Raw genomic sequence first — 16,755 nt, 5'->3', positions numbered from 1 at the left:
ATCATCATTATATAAAAATATTCTACCTCTATAGGTAACTAGATAGGTAGGTAGGTAGCTTTGCCAGTTAATAGAACAATAAAATGATGCATTGGTGGGACGTGTGACGTGTGAAGAGTAAAGTGAGGGAGATAATGAAAATGAGCCCATAATCATGCATTCAGCGATCTTGAAAACATACTATTCGACACGATTATTGGCGACTTCTCAAAATTTTATATTATTTAGGGGGATGTAAGGAGGCTTTGCCTTTGAGGAATCGTAAGCAGAAAAAAAATTCAAATTCAGGTTCAGTGTCCTCGAAAACATACCATTCGATATATCACTCACACGACTTTACACAATTTTTCAAAATTTTAACGCCCTTTTTGGGGCACAAAGGGGCTTTGAGAGGTCAGACACAAAAAATGAGTTCATATTCGTACTCAGCGACCTAGAAAACATACAATTCGGTATATCACTCGACTTTTCACAATTTTTCAAAATTTTGGCTCCCTTTTTTGGGGCACACAGGGGCATTGAGAGGCTGGAGCAAAAAATGAGTTCATATTCGTACTCAGCGACCACAAAAACATACTATTCGATATATCACACGACTTTTCACAATTTTTCAAAATTTAGCCCCCTTTTTGGGACACAGAAGGACATTTGAGAGGCTGAAGAAAAAATTCATATGCCTTTTTTTCCTTTTCAAACCCGCTATTTGCCCGCGGCACTCTATACCTACTTATCATTCTGCCAATAACGATTTTCAAAATTTCATTTGATGGCTCAACTTGAAATAAAAATCAGTCAAGATGAACAAAATTCATTCAAAATGACCAAAAAAAGCTCACTAAAAATCAACAACCCCCCCTCCCCCACCCTACCCTACCTCCATCAAAAAGAACATAATTTGAAATCGCCGCTAAAAAAATTCATTCGACATCAAACTGAAAAATTCATTTAAGACAACTGTGCAGGAGAATTCTACACTAAACCAAAAGTAGGTAAACTCTAAATCATCTCCGAATTCACAAAAAAATCTAGGTAGGTATTCGAAATCGTCCAGTTCACTCAAAAATACCGCTACAAAAAAATATATTTTGAAAATCCCGAAAAAAAAAATTATAAACTGAAACCGTAAAAAAAGAGTTTCAAATCGCTATAAAAAAATGTACCATTCTTATTATCAACAAAAATTAAATGCCCAGAAAGTTACTAAGAAAAAATTCATTCGTGACCACCAAAAAGAAGAAAAAAAATATCATTAACGTTCATTAGTCGTGAAAAATCAATCGAATTTATCGCGAAAAAAACTTCATTCAAAATCACCGTAAAAAATTCTCAACTGATCGAAAATCGAATTCTAAATCACCGCCAAAATGATCGAAACAAATTTTCGTCGGAATATTTTAATTTCTCACAAAATTGCAACACTTTTAGATAGGTCGTTCGCATGACACTTTTTCAAAAACTCTGAAAAATCACACCCAATCTCGGCTCCAAATCTTTCAAAAATGCTCAAAAAGGCTTCAAGTGAAGTTGAAGCATTTTTGAATTCTTAGCGAAATATCAACCCATTTACATAGGTCACATGATACCCTTTCGACTGACCCCATTTCAAGACGTTCAAAATTCACCAAAAAATGTTCGTTAAAATTCTTCGAAAACACTAACAATCATCCAAAAATTCATCAAAAATAATTTTAGCACAAATTCTCGCGCAAAATTAACCCATTTATAGGTCACACGACACTTCTTCAAAAAAAAAACAAAAAACAAACCAAACAAAACCAAAATCATGCCCAATCTTAAGCTCAAAATATAAAAACCACGAAAATTCATTTCAAGGAATAGGTTTCGCAGAAATTAAGAATAAAAATTCAGCCACAAAAATGACTTCATAAAATTCAACGCTAGGTCATGGAAATGAAAATGAAGTCCTTGAGACTAAAACTCAAGAACAAAATTCAAAATCGACTACAACTAGAAAACCTCCTATGATTTTTTTTTTTTGGGTGTTTGTAATTACTTGATTATTACACCCGTCGTCGTGTGAGATTTAAATCGAGTTGGCAAGGTCAAGTTTTTCAATTAGGTCTAAGAATTTTTCAATTTCGAAAGGGTCGTCTGGTATGAATAGGGATCTTTCATCTATTTGAAGGGATAGTCTGTGCTGATGTAAGAAGGGACAGTGAAATAGTAAGTGTTGGACAGATATAAGTTCTGACAGGCAGAACTGACATGTGGGTTTTGGGGCCTTGGTGATTGTGTGTGATTTTTGTGTGGCCAATTCTCAATCTGGTTATAATGATTTCTTCAAGTCTGTTTAAGTAGGAGAGGTTTTTCCAAGGATGGACTGATTTTTTATGTTGAAAGAGCTTGTTTGTGGTTTGGAGAGACCAAAAGTTTTGCTATTTCTCAAGTGTGCTTTGGGTTAAGATAGATTTGAGGTCGTCAGCTGTGATAAATATAAGGGGAGAAAGGGTGGTGGCAGATTTTGCATTAATATCTACAATTTCATTTCCTAAGATTCCAACGTGGCTGGGTACATACATAAGAACTGTATGAAGAAGTTTGAATTTTGTAAGTCAAATAGAGTTTTATGAATATTTTGAATTAGAAGGTGATCGGAAAAAAGATTTTGGATAGCAGTTAGTGAGCTGAGGGAATCACTTTGAATTAAGAAGGACTTATTTTCTGATTCATAAGTGAGTATGTCACAGAGACAGTGGAAAATAGCTGTGAGTTCGGCAGTGTAGATTGAAGAACAGTTATGGATTTTAAAATTTGAAATTCTATCATTTATAGAGTAGGCATATCCTGTGTGAAGTGTTGGTATTTTTGATCCATCTGTAAAGCAAAGATTGCATTTTTTGTATTCTGATAACTGAGTGATAACAGTTCAAGATAGTTCTGTTTTATTACTGATGGAGAGTGGCTATTTTTTGAGTAGTTAATAAGCTGTAGATTGACTTGAGGAGGCTTTAGAAGCCAAGGGGGGTATAATATATTGGTTTTTGGATGAGAGTTTTAGGATTGATTTGAAGATCATTCAACATTGTGATTAAATTAGAAATGGGTCTTACTATATGGTCAAAATGTTGGGGGTTTGGTGGGTTAATTGAGTTTTGGAGTGGATGGGGAGGGTTGGTGGATGCATTTGAGATGAATTTGTTTGTTATGAGAGTTGTTCTAAAATCTGGGGTAATTAATTCTGCTGCTTCACAATATAGGCTATCTATTGGAGAGGAATAGAGGGCTCCTAAACAGATCCTTAGGGCTGAATTTTGAATTGTTTTTAGGATATTAGAAGTTTTATTTGAGATATTTGCAAAACATGGGCTTCCGTATTCAATTTTACTGCGAATTAGAGATTTATACAAGTGAAGTAGGAGTTTGCGAGATGGATTATACTCGGTGTTTTTGATTATTTTCAACAGATTTAGGCGTTTCATGAGATCTGATTTTACTTTTAGAAAATGAGGAGTGCAATTTAGTTTTCTATCAAAAGTTAAGCCAAGAAATTTAGTAGTGGTTTTGAATTCTAAAGAGTGTCCTTTGAAGTTGAGAATGAGATCTGGAGGAATCTTATTTTTTTAGGTGAAAAGTATACAGTGGGTTTTTGACTCAGAGAAGGTTAGACCATTAGAATCTGCCCATGATTCAATTTTTTCAAGGTTTTCATGGATTACTTGAAGAGCTAGTTGAATATTGTTTGAACGAAAGCAAATGTTTATATAATCAGCAAAGATTCTCAGAGAAATGGGTCTAGAAACAACATTGGAAATGTGATCAATCAAAAGTATAAATAAAACTGTGCTAAGAACTGAACCCTGGGGGACTCCATTTTCAATTTCGCAATTTCGAAAAATTCCGAGCATGTATTGTTAACTCTCACTCTAAAAGTACGGTTTGTTAAGAAATTCTGAATAAAGTAGGCCAAATGTCCTCTAATTCCAATGGAATGTAATTTTTGGAGAATTTTATAACGCCAGGCTTTATCAAATGCCTTTTCAAGATCAAAAAAGACTGAAAGAACACTTTCTTTATTCTGGAAGGTCGAACTAATTTGTAATTTCTTTTTGGAGACTAAAGAGGTGGTCTAGGATAGATCTTTTCTTTCTGAAACCACTTTGATAAATGCTAAGAGAGTTTGAGGAATCAATATACCAATTAAGACGTATAATAACCATTTTTTCAAGTATTTTGCAAGGAACTGAAGTCAAGGAGATGGGGTGATAACTAGATGCCAGATTTAGGTTTTTATCAGGTTTTAATATAGGAATGATTGTTGCAGTTTTCCACAATTTTGGGAAGCAATCAGAAGTCCAAATTCTGTTGTATGTATGTATAACTGAAGTAAATCTTCTTTCCCAGTGTCTGAAAGGTACTTTAACATGTGAGGGTGAATTTCATCAGGTCCAGTGGATGAATCTTTAATGTTGTAGTTTAGGCAATGATTTAGCTCTTCAAGAGAGAAAAGAGAGTTGTATGATTCTAGATTTTGAGATGAAAAGTCTAAGGGGGTGGATGTTAGGAACTAAAATTTAAAAAAAAAAAACAAACAGAGGGGTGTCAGTGAACAATTCAAGCAACCAGATGCTAACACAAACAAAACGATTAAGAGAAGTCGCCATACAATAAAAAATACTACGAACATAATCGAATAGTTAGATACCTATTACCTACGTAAATTGTATCGAATATTCATCTTTGATCATACGATCATTCGAATAATAACGTTCCATTAAGAGTTGGAATAAAATTGTTTCTCATTCGTGGTTAGAGGACTTCACGCAGCCAAATTCAACTGGAAACTGATTTTTCAGCTTCTTAAATTCCAATTCATGTTTTAGGGCACCGAAGTAGAAGGTATTCATCAGCGAGTTATTCGTTAACTCGTCTTAAATTTCAATAGGTAGGAATATTTCAATAACTTGATAAGGTGCCTAACCTTCTTACTTAGCTACCCACCCAACTACCTATTACCTAGATAATAAATGTGCGGTATTAGTACTACTACGAATATTATCATCAACTCACAATGCACTAACATTGAATAAAATTTACCTACTCCAACCTTTCAAAAAAAATCAGTTTTCCATCCATTTTTCAAATAGTTAATCTGACAGCAATAAGATACCTACCGTAAACTGGGGTAACATTGAAGGATTTTTCAGTATTTTTTATGTTTGGAGGTATGAATGGCGGAGGTAGGGGAAATGTGTGTGGTGCTTTTGATAAAGCTATGTCAGCACTACGTTTTGGCGGTTACAGAAGTTGCCTACCTTTTTCCTGTCAAGCGCAAGAGCCAAAAGAAGTGCCCTTCAAAGTTACCCAGCGTTTGGGGTAACTTTGAAGACCCCTTGAAATGTGCTTCAATCAAGGTCAAAAATTATCAAAAACATGAGTATTCACTTTTTGGTCACTTTATACGCGTCAAGCACTTACAAAATGATCCATATTCACAATTGAATTTATGAAAGAGTGCTCCAAAATGATAATTTGGAATTTTTCTAGTTTTCAGGCGTTTTTCATGCATTTTGGCCAATTTGACCCAATTTTATGTTTTTGTAATGATTTTAGAGCTGTTTTTCAAGTTTTCACATCGTTTTTAACAAGTTTACAAGCATTTTCATGCATTTTCGTCCAATTTTACCAAAATTTCATGATTTTTTTATAGACTTCAAAGTTACCCCAGTTTGAATATTATTTTTTTACTCCTCAGGGAACAACTTTAGCACATGAACAAATGCGCTAATTTATAGTCGGGAGATGTACCAACACATCTATAATGTCACTTGACTCGTTCTTTGAAAATTCAAAATTCCAGACACCAAGCTTTTCATGTTAATTAAAATTGATAAAAACAGCACTTTTTTTCGCTTGCTTTTTCACTGGTGTTGGAACCACTAGTTGAAAATGATAAAATAGGAAAAATAATCGCCAAAGTGTACTCTATCCATTCCCGGTGTCAGAATTGTTCCATACTTCATAGTTCCACCGCCATGGAGCATAATATGATGAAAAACCGGACCCTTCAATGTTACCCCGCGATTTCAATGTTACCCCAGTTTACGGTACTTAGCTACGTTTCAAACCGACGGAATAGATAAGGTTGCTTTATAGATGAAAATAACTTCCTAGTAATTAGCAATTTTAATAACGTAAGTATTTAATTACCAAAATAGGTTCATTGAAAAAAGTATAGCTATGTATAATATTGTACGTATATCCGACAAGTCGTATTTTATACACGAATGTAAGAGGTGTAGATGTTGAATAAGTATTCATTTCTTATACATGTTGATCAGAAGTCAGCATGTTGCTGAATAACGTTTGTTTTGTACTTTTGGTTGCGAAGATTGGAGACGTTTGTTCAACCATTCAACGGCGTATCATAGGTAATGTGTGCTTTTAAAATCGCTCATTTTACGTATATTCAAAGGATTCACTTGTCATTGCAATTCCACTTTCGTGAAAAAAAAAAATAAAAAATAATAAAACAAGGGAAATATTCAGAAACGAATTCACGTTTCATTTTCTACAAGTAAAATCTGTTTTTTGTTTTTTTCCTAGTTAACGACAAAGCATATGTGGATCCAACGTACTACGATTTCGTCGCTAAGAAAATCTTCGAGGATACCGATTTATTGTTGAAGTTCATCAATGGTGCCAAGTGTCCGGATTGTGAAAATCCAAATCATTACAAATCCATAACGCACGTCGGCGAAGTTCAAAATCCTGATACAAGAAGCTGCAAAGAAATTGCATTCGATGTTGCGTGTCTGAGTAACACCGGAAATGAAACAATTGTGCCGATTCGAGTTGTGAAAGAAAAGTATTCGTGTTTCGGCGAGAGATCTCAATACTACGTATCAAGATTAATTCACGATCAGTTGTCGTCGTTAAACAAACAAGCCTTTCATACCGATCAAGAATACGCACTACTGAAACCAGTGCATTTCATCGCGATTCTGGATTTCTCAATTTTTCCGGGCGACGAATTCATTTCGAATCATTTAATGTTGGATAAAAAAACGCACGCTAACCATCTAAACCTTTCAACGTACACCTTCATCGAACTGCCAAAATTGAACAAAGCTGGCTTCGATGTCGAAAAATACGAAACATTCATTGCAAAGATGTCTTATCTGTTTTGGTTCCAATACTCGAAAAAAAATATACCGATTGTTTAGAAGAGCTATTCAAACGTGACCCCGATATCCAAAGAGCCGCGAACTACGCGAACCCTGCACATTGGAGTTGGAAGGAAGAAGCCAAATACCGAAGGATAGTCGATAATGATAATGTGTATGCGGGTGTGATGAACGCATGTTATGAAAAAGGTCGTGCAAAAGCTGCTGAAAAAGTTGCTGTAAGCTTGATCAATGGTACAGAACTGTCGGATGCAGACATCGCCAAGTACACTGAAAAAACGGAACCCGAAATCGCAGCTATGAGAAAAATTTTGAATGCGAAGAAAGCACAATAATGAAATACTAGTTTTAGAATTGCCAGCAAAATGGGCTCGAAATTCTTCAATAATGTACAAAAAGGTTTCGTTGAAATAAATTCATTTTTTCGTCATAATGTTGAAAAACATCAAAGTCCCTTAAGAATAAAATCCAAGAGCAAAATTCAAAAATGAAAAATGAAGAAAAAAATCTCCAAAAATTAGAGAAATTCTGCTAAAATCTAAAAAGATGAAAAAAATTAAGAGGATTTCAGAATAAAAATTCGATCAACTCCTCAGAAAAAATTAGAATAAAATGCACAAAAATTCAAGAGAAACATCGTAAAAATTTGGGGGAAAACTCACGCAAATTCACGATAAAATTGCGAAAACTTCACAAAAATTTAGGCACAAAAGAAAACATGAAAATTCGGGGGAAAACCGTGGAAAAATTGGGAAAAATAGAATCTATGAGAATTCAAAAGGATGAAACGTGAAAAAAAATATCGAAAAAGCCCCCAAAAAAATCGAAATAAAACAGAGTCTCGAAGTCCAAAAACAAAAAAAAAAAAACTCAAAACAAATAATCTGTCAAGAGAGGAATTTTACCAAAAATTCAGCAGAAAAATTACTAAAATTTGAGGAAAAATTAAGAGAAACTAAAATAAATATTACGAAAATTCAAGAAAAAATGTTTCGCCCAAATTAAGAAACAAAATTTAAGGCAGAAAAACGAATCTGTAAAATTCAAAACAAAATCATCGAAATGATGAACATGGAAAACTCTCGAAAATTCAGAACACAAAACTCACGAGAATAGAATGACGTATAAATTTGGAAAAAAAAAACAAAACATTTTCGTGAAAAATAATTTAAAAATTTCAACGAAACTTACAACAATTCATGGAAGAAAATAATTATAAACTTGAAAAAAAAAATGTTCAAAGAGAGAGAAAATTCAAAGGACATTCCTCATAACTGGGAGTGAACGGGAAAGTAGAGAGAGATCATCACCGAATGAAAGATATCAAGATGCAGAAAAAAAATCCACCATTAAAGTTGAAAATGAACAAAAACAAACTCATCAAATCTTGAAGAAGATCCCCTCCTTTCCATAAAAAAATGATCAAATGTAAAAAGAAATGACTTTTAGAAGAAAAACATTTTTTAAAGCACGAGACACGACAAAAATCCGTCAAAATTAAGGCAAAAAATGACCATAATTTAGAACAAAACTAAAATCGTCAAAATTCATACATAGTTAAAAAGTCAGTCAAAACTGGAGAAACTTTGCCCAAATTTGAAGAGAAAAAAACTGGAAATTCCGAAAAAAATCATCGAAAAACTAAAAAAAGACGACTCGCGTAAATTCAAAAGAAGAATCATCGTCAAAATTGGTGAAATCTTACAACAATTCAAAAGAAAAATCACCAAATCGGCGAAAAAGAAAACAAAATTCAAGACAAAAATATTTCAAACAAAAATAAAGAGAAATCCTGATGCACATGTAAAATCACCCAAGCTTGAGGGAAAATGTTAATGAAAAAAACATGAGAACTCGAGTTGAAAAAAATTCGTTAAAAATTCGGGTCAAAAAAATCATCAAAATTCAAGAAACAAAAATCAATTGAAGCAGGCAGTCGGGGGGCCCGCATAAGGATCACTAGCACCCCCTTGCCGATCCTCCGGGACAACTTTTTTCTCAAAGGGGGAATCCTAAGGAACATTTCTAGCCCTTGTCCTCAAAAAAAAAAGTGGCCCTACTTACAAAATGGCGGCCATAGGTCAGCCAAAATCGCATATTTTGTGTTCCAACATAGGACTAGCATAAAGTTTTTTAAACCGTACCAAGGTACATAGATCGAAAGAGCAGGCAATAGTCAGGGTGTCTACCAAAATTTAATTTTCAAAAATAGCGACTTTTTCGCGACTTTTAGCGACTTTTTTTCAGTTAAAAGTACCTCCCCCCCCCAAAAAAAAAATTTCCAACGAAGAAAAGTTTTTAAAATTTGAAGTTTGGACAATTTATAGCGACTTTTTGGTATTTTTGGCGAAAATCGCGACCTTTTCGCGACTTTAGCGCCCTATTCTCAAAATCGCGACTTTTCGCGACTTTTAACGCTATAGCGACCTGGTAGACACCCTGAATAGTTCATCACCTGTCAAAATTTCAAGTGCTTAAGTGCATTTTTCGATTTTTGGCGAATTTTCAATAATCAAATTTAGGCCAAAATGTGAGAAAAAAAATCAAAATTTTACCAAATTGACCTAGAAAGCTGAAATTTAGGATATACCCTATTTTCGACCTGCCAAATCGATTGGAAACTGTTTCAAATCGTTTTAAGCAGTTCTGGAGCCTCCAGCAGATGTTTGAAACTCGAAATTCTCACAAAATTTCATTAAATGGAGTTGGAAAGCCGAAATTAATTCTGCAAACTTATTTCAATACGCTGTGAAGTCGACTGCAGGTAAATTTCAAGTCGTTTTGGAGCCTCCAGCGATTTTTTGAAAATCACTGGAGCATCCAGTACATTTTTGAAACTCAAAATTCCCACAAAATTTTATCAAATGAGGTTAGCAAGCCGAAATTTACTCTGCAAAATAATTTCAATTCAATAATTTGAAGTCGACTGCATGGTGGTATCAAGTGGTTTTGAAGCTTCCAGCTACTTTTTGGAAATTTCAATTTTCCTAAAAACGCCATGAACCTTTCAAAAAGTCACTGGAGGATCCAAAATTGCTTGGACCCACCTGAAGTCGTCTTCAGAGGGTGTTAAAATTAGTTTGCAGAGTAAATTTCGGCTTGCTAACCCCATTTGATGAAATTTTGGGGAAATTTCAAGTTTCAAAAATCTACTGGAGGCTCCAACTTGAATTTCAATAGGTATAGGAATATTAATTCGATAACTTGATGGGTACCTACAGTGGCGTAGCCAAGGGGGGGCGAAGGGGGCCATAGCCCCCCTTGCGAGCGAAAATTTGAAAGAAAACATGCTGTGATGAGCGGATATGCCCTGACCGCCTATGAGTGGCTTAACGTAATTTCCCCTCAACGTAGTTTTATGATCTTGCCGGCCTTAGGCAAGATTATGCGAATCTTACTGTAGGGGCGTGATCAAGGCTATCGTGCGACAATTCTGTCGAAGCAGAGGTTCTGCTCCAGCTTCGTATTCTCTAGAAAAATCAGTCTTAAAAGTAACGAGTTCGCGATAGTTCCTCTTAAGCTCACCTAACCAGCTAAATAGGCGACCAGGGAGCCCTGCCTAGGCTCTCTGGAAACCAAACATTGAAGTACCCATCCGTAGATGGTGATTTTGGACTTATAACGTGTCTCGTCGTTAATTTCCTGCGTACGGACATAGTACTATTTTATATAACGCGATCTTCGTTAATTTCCCGCGTTAGATCGTGGTACTTTTTTAGTCACTGGTATTGATTTATCCGGAAATCATACCTTTGTCTCTACAAAAATGGATCTCCGACCCAGACCTGCCGAAGCGACTATTATTGGGGTCGCCAGGGAGAGGCAGGCAATGTGAACATCTCTAACAGAAGTGTACTCAGACCAACCTAGGTAATCGTGTATCCTTTTATTCAGGGTTACGTGCACCCTTAATTTATCTAATTACGTTATAATTATATCTTACGTAATTGTATTAATTGGTAGATGACGATGTGTTAATCATCTACCAATTGATCTATTTGTACCTTAGAAGCTGTTGTAATTCGCCTATATGTGTACTTTAATTTATCCCCTAAACCAATCTTCCGAGCCTAGCTTGCTAGCTCGCGTGCGTTGTACTTTGCCGCCTAATCTTGGCCGGTTAGGCATGCCATTGTATCGTTATGGCAAAACAGAATAATTTACGTTTTGACCCTTTGTAAATTATTTGGTATTAATCTGCTCATTTTTGTATATATTTCTTGATTAAAATAATTGTACATAAATGCTCCTTGAGTTATCATTTCACAATCAAAAAGGTAACGAAAGGATTGTTCTTAAGTGAATAGTGTAGTTAGATTGACTAAAGTCTCTCCATCTTGAGCTAAGCAGGCGTCTAAGAAAGATTTTCTCTCTCAACGAATATTTCTTAGAATTAGCCTAACACAAAATTATAGGAATTTCTCTCATACTCAATCATAATCATCCTCACTACCTAACCTAGTCATTCTCCTCTTCACTATTACAATGCAAAAATGGACATTTCTTCGTTGTTTGGACCCATTTTTTCTAAAAATTTTCGTTCTCGCTTCGCTCGAGCAGTAAGTCTGCCTTCATTTTCATGAAATCACCACACATCTCAATAGATTTCCAGAAAATTACCCCTGATTTCGATTTTTCATGTCTAAAAAATCTGGTTTCGCCCCCTCCTTGAGAAAATCCTGGCTACGCCACTGGGTACCTAACCTACTTACTTAGCTACCTACCTAACTACCAATATTACCTAGATAATAAATGCGCGGCATCAGTAAGATTATCATCAACTCGCAGTCCACTAACATTGAATAAAATTTACCTACTCCAACCTTTTCGAAAAAAATCAGTTTTTCATCCATTTTTTAAATAGGTACCTAGTTGATCTGACAGTAATAGGATACCTACTTATCTGCGTTTTAAACAGACGGAATAAGATAAGGTTGCTTCATCGATGAAAATAACTTCCCAGTAATTAGGTACCAATTTTAATAACGTAAGTACTTAATTACTAAAATTGGTCCATTGAAAAAAGTATGTATAGCTATATCCGTAAAAGTCGTATTTTATAGACGAATGTAAGAGGTTTAGATGTTGAATTAGTATTTATTTTTTGTGGGTACGTGGTGATGAGAAGTGAGCATGTTGCTGAATAACGTTTTTTTTTTACTTTTGGTTGCGAAGATTGCAGACGTTTGTTCAACCAGTATCATAGGTAATGTGTGCTTTTAAAATCGCTCATTTTACGTACATTCAAAGGATTCACTTGTTATAGCTATTCCACTTTCATAGAAAAAATAAAAAATAAACAATAAAACAAGGGAAATGATTCAGCAATGAATTCACGTTTCATTTTCTACAAGTAAAATCTGTTTTTTGTTTTTCTCCTAGCTAACAAGAGAGCATATGTGGATCCAAAGTACTACAACTTCGTTGCTAAGAAAATCTTCCAGGATACCGATTTGTTGTTGAAGTTCATCAATGGTGCCAAGTGTCCGGATTGTGAAAATCCAAATCATTACAAATCCATAACGCACGTCGGTGAAGTTCAAAATCCTGATACAAGAAGCTGGGAAGAAATTGCATTCGATGTTGCGTGTCTGAGTAACACCGGGAATAAAACAATTGTGGAGATTCGAGTTGTGAAAGAAAAGTACTCTTGTTTCGGCGAGAGATCTCAATACTACGTATCAAGATTAATCCACGATCAGTTGTCGTCGTTAAACAAACGAGTCCTTCATACCGATCAAGAATACGCACTACTGAAACCAGTGCATTTCATCGCGATTCTGGATTTCTCACTTTTTCCGGGCGACGAATTCATTTCGAATCATTTAATGTTGGATAAAAAAACGCACGCTAACCATCTAAACCTTTCAACGTACACCTTCATCGAACTGCCAAAATTGAAGAAAGCGGGCTACGATGTCGAAAAATACGAAACATTCATTGCAAAGATGTCTTACCTGTTTTGGTTCCAACGTTCGGAAAAAAAATATACCGATTGTTTAGTAGAGTTATTCAAACGTGATCCCGATATCCAAAGAGCCGCGAACTACGCGAACCCTGCACATTGGAATTCAGAGGAAGAAGCCGAATACCGAGCGATACAGGACACTGATGATCTGTTTGAGGATGTGATGAATACATGTCATTTAGAAGCTCTTGAACAAGGTCATGTAAAAGGTTATGACCAAACTTTTAAAAGCGGTTGTATAAAAGGTGATGAAAAAGGTTCTAAACAAATAGCTGAAAAGTTGATCAAGATTAAGAAACTGTCAGATGCAGAGATCGCCGAGTGCACATCAATGAAGGAACCCGAAATCGAGGCTATGAGAAAACAATGGGAAGCTAAGAAAACTTATGGCAGTTTTTGAAAAAAAAGAAGGTTTTTTTGTCAGTTTTGTAAAAAGCAAAATGTATTTAATAATTCTGAAAAACTGAAAGACTTTTTGAAAATCATTTTCATTCGTCGTTATATGCCATCAAATCGTATTATGTATTCTCCATATTTATTTACTTTTTCATTTTTTTCAAATTCTTTCATTTTTAAACGTTTTTATGGCAATTTTTTTACCTATATTTTTGTGGGGGGACCGCGTCTCCCTGCGCTCCTCCACAAAAAAAAACCTGATAGTATGACAATGACATTTTCTTCCAATAATCGCAAAACCACGACTCAATTCAAGAAGCAACATTCTCGCGAAATTCCATAAAAAGAATTGTAACGGAAAACGTATTCAAATCAAAGATCAAGAGTGGGAGGGGGCGCTTATAATCCAAAATTCAAGAATAGAAGACATTAAAAACCCTGAAAAAAATTCACAAACGTTTCAAAAAAATAAATAAATAAATAAAAGAAAATGGAAAGGAAAAAAATGCAATAAAACTATTGAAATTGACGAATAAAATCACCAAAACAGGCAGCAGAGGAAAGATCAAGATCTGGTGAGAAAAAAATTAGCCAAAGAATAATGTTGAAAAACATCAAAATCCCTTAAGAATAAAATCCAGAAGCAAAATTCAAAAATGAAAAATGAAGAAAAAAATCTCCGAAAATTAGAGAAATTCTGCTAAAATCTAAACAGATGAAAAAAATTACGAGGATTTCAGAATAAAAATTCGATCAACTCCTCAGAAAAAATTAGAATAAAATGCACAAAAATTCAAGAAGAAACATCGTAAAAAATGGGGGGAAATCTCACGCAAATTCACGATAAAATTGCGAAAAACTTCAAAAAAATTTAGGCACAAAAGAAAACATGAAAATTCGGGGGGAAATCGTGGAAAAATTGAGAAAAATAGAATCTATGAGAATTCAAAAGGATGAAACGAGAAAAGAATCAAAAAAGCCCCCAAAAAAATCGAAATAAAACAACAGAGTCTCGAAGTCCAAAAAGAAAAAAAAAACTCAAAAATTCAAAACAAATAATCTGTCAAGAGAGGAATTTTACCAAAAATTCAGCAGAAAAATTACTAAAATTTGAGGAAAAATTAAGAGAAGCTAAAATAAATATTACGAAAATTCAAGAAAAAATGTTTCGCCCAAATTAAGAAACAAAATTTAAGGCAGAAAAACGAATCAGTAAAATTCAAAACAAAATCATCGAAATGATGAACATGGATAACTCTCGAAAATTCAGAACACAAAACTCACGAGAATAGAATGTATAAATTTGGAAAAAAGAATCAAAACATTTTCGTGAAAAATAATTGAAAAATTTCAACGAAACTTACGACAATTCATGGATGAAAAATAATTTAAATTTTGAAAAAAAAATGTTCAAAGAGAGAAAAAATTCAAAGGACATCTTTAGTAGAATGATGAAAAAAAATTAAAAACGACCAAAAATTGTCGAAATAATGTAGAAATTTTGCAAGAAATAAATACAACGTGTATTGAAAATTAACTGAAATTGATCAAATAGGTGTCCATTTAATAAAATCGAAAATTTGGAAAGATATTACTGAAAAATCACGAGAATATAAAAACGACCAATAACACGATCGAAATGATGAATAACTTTTTTTTTTAATTTCAGGAACATTCTTTAATAGAATGATCTCAAACGAAGAGAAATATCATTCAAAAATATGAAAGTATCCGTAAAATTGCACAAAAAAATTACTAAAAGCTGTAACTTGATGATAAGTTAATTTTAAAAAGATTACGAGAAAATTCAAAATTGACTAAAATTGATCAAATAAGTACACTACCTACTTGTAATTTCAAAATCGAAGCTTGAAACAAGTTATGTAAAATAAAAATCACGTGAATACAAAAATAACTAAGAGCTGAGCGAAATTTTACCCAAATCTTTGTTTTTAATCTCAAAAATATTCTTTAAAAAAATCATCGGAGATTAAAATTGCGTAAAATGATACTTTGAAGTACAAAAATGAAATTGTCAAAAAAAACAATTAAGTATTAAAAACCATAATTCAATGAGGATAATATTTCAGTGAAATTAGGAAAAATTGCAAAAAACTTTTTAAAAAATTGTCCAAGCTATTGTAAATCTAAGATTATGAATACCTACATAAAAGCCTCGTAAATTTTTGCAAAAAAAAACCACAATGAAAAAAAATGTTAAACATAATATAACTCGTACTAGTACAAAATGAAATTAGCGAATTGTTGAAATTAAATGATCGTCTTAAAAAGTTGTACGTATAGAACTGGTTAGAAAAAAAATTCCATTTGAAATAACTCACCAGCAATTGGGAAACTGATTCCATCTTCGACAACTACGTTGTAAAATCCGTTGACGAGCATCTTTTACAAATCTATTCATTTTTTCATCTCCTTTGCAATTATTGCCAGTATTTTTTCTTGTCGCATGTTCTGTAAAGACAAACACCAGATAAGTTTTTCATCTTCAAATAAAACGAAAGATCACAGATGGAAACATACAAAAATTGTAGGTATACAAGTACAGAACAGCAAAGAGATGAAAAACACCTCGTCTTCAAGTTACTATCAATTGAATAACTTATTGAAATATGTAACTTACCAGAGGAAAACTGCTTCCATCTTCGACAATTACTTTGTGAAATCCTTCAATGCGAGCATCATTCAGGTACGTTCATTTTTTCGTTGCATTCAATTATAGAAGACCACATTCTCTCCATCTTGGCAAAGTATGTCCGCCATACTTTACCCCTTCACGCATCATCACGAACAAGAATACCCCACCCAAAGGACTGAGAATGGGTTGAGGGAAGAGGATTTCTCAAGGAACCCGCGCCAGTATCGATACCGGGTACGTCCAGGAGAACCTGCGCTACGTCTTCCCCCGAGCGTAGCGATCTTTACGCGCAGTCCAAAAACCTAAAGTGCAGCTTTTTGCAGTACCGCCAACCCGATTAATGGCATTGCGAAGCGGTAAAGTTGGCTTATCCAGACTGTTGCTGCTGAGGGAGTGGGATCTCATGGGACACGCGGAGGCTACGCCATAACGTCCAAGACATGAGCCGGTTGTGCAACTCCTCCACCCGAAAGTTGCGATCTTTTCGCGAAAATCAAGAGAATGTGCAGAAAAAAAACGTAATTTTGCATTACCAGTACTCCACAGGCCCGCCGGCGACAATTCCCTTGGGCCACCGAGACGATCTGGTA

The 16,755-nt window shown here is 34.4% G+C and overlaps 2 protein-coding genes across 2 annotated transcripts; both read left to right on the top strand.

Moving 5' to 3' along the window:
• The first annotated feature begins 6,160 nt into the window (after nt 1-6,160).
• On the top strand, nt 6,161-11,389 carry LOC135845732 (uncharacterized). Its single transcript, XM_065364530.1, has 2 exons — nt 6,161-6,389; nt 6,565-11,389. The coding sequence occupies exons 1-2, from the start codon at nt 6,308-6,310 to the stop codon at nt 7,182-7,184; spliced, it is 702 nt and encodes a 233-aa protein (XP_065220602.1). The 5' UTR covers nt 6,161-6,307; the 3' UTR covers nt 7,185-11,389.
• A 734-nt stretch (nt 11,390-12,123) lies between these two features.
• Nucleotides 12,124-16,451, top strand: LOC135845730 (uncharacterized). The gene is made up of 2 exons (XM_065364525.1): nt 12,124-12,351; nt 12,528-16,451. The coding sequence occupies exons 1-2, from the start codon at nt 12,279-12,281 to the stop codon at nt 13,511-13,513; spliced, it is 1,059 nt and encodes a 352-aa protein (XP_065220597.1). The 5' UTR covers nt 12,124-12,278; the 3' UTR covers nt 13,514-16,451.
• Nucleotides 16,452-16,755: the final 304 nt, after the last annotated feature.

Source organism: Planococcus citri, chromosome 4 (assembly GCF_950023065.1).
Source record: "Planococcus citri chromosome 4, ihPlaCitr1.1, whole genome shotgun sequence".
Classification (NCBI taxonomy): Eukaryota; Metazoa; Arthropoda; class Insecta; order Hemiptera; family Pseudococcidae; genus Planococcus; species Planococcus citri.
This window is presented reverse-complemented; position numbering and strand designations above follow the sequence as displayed.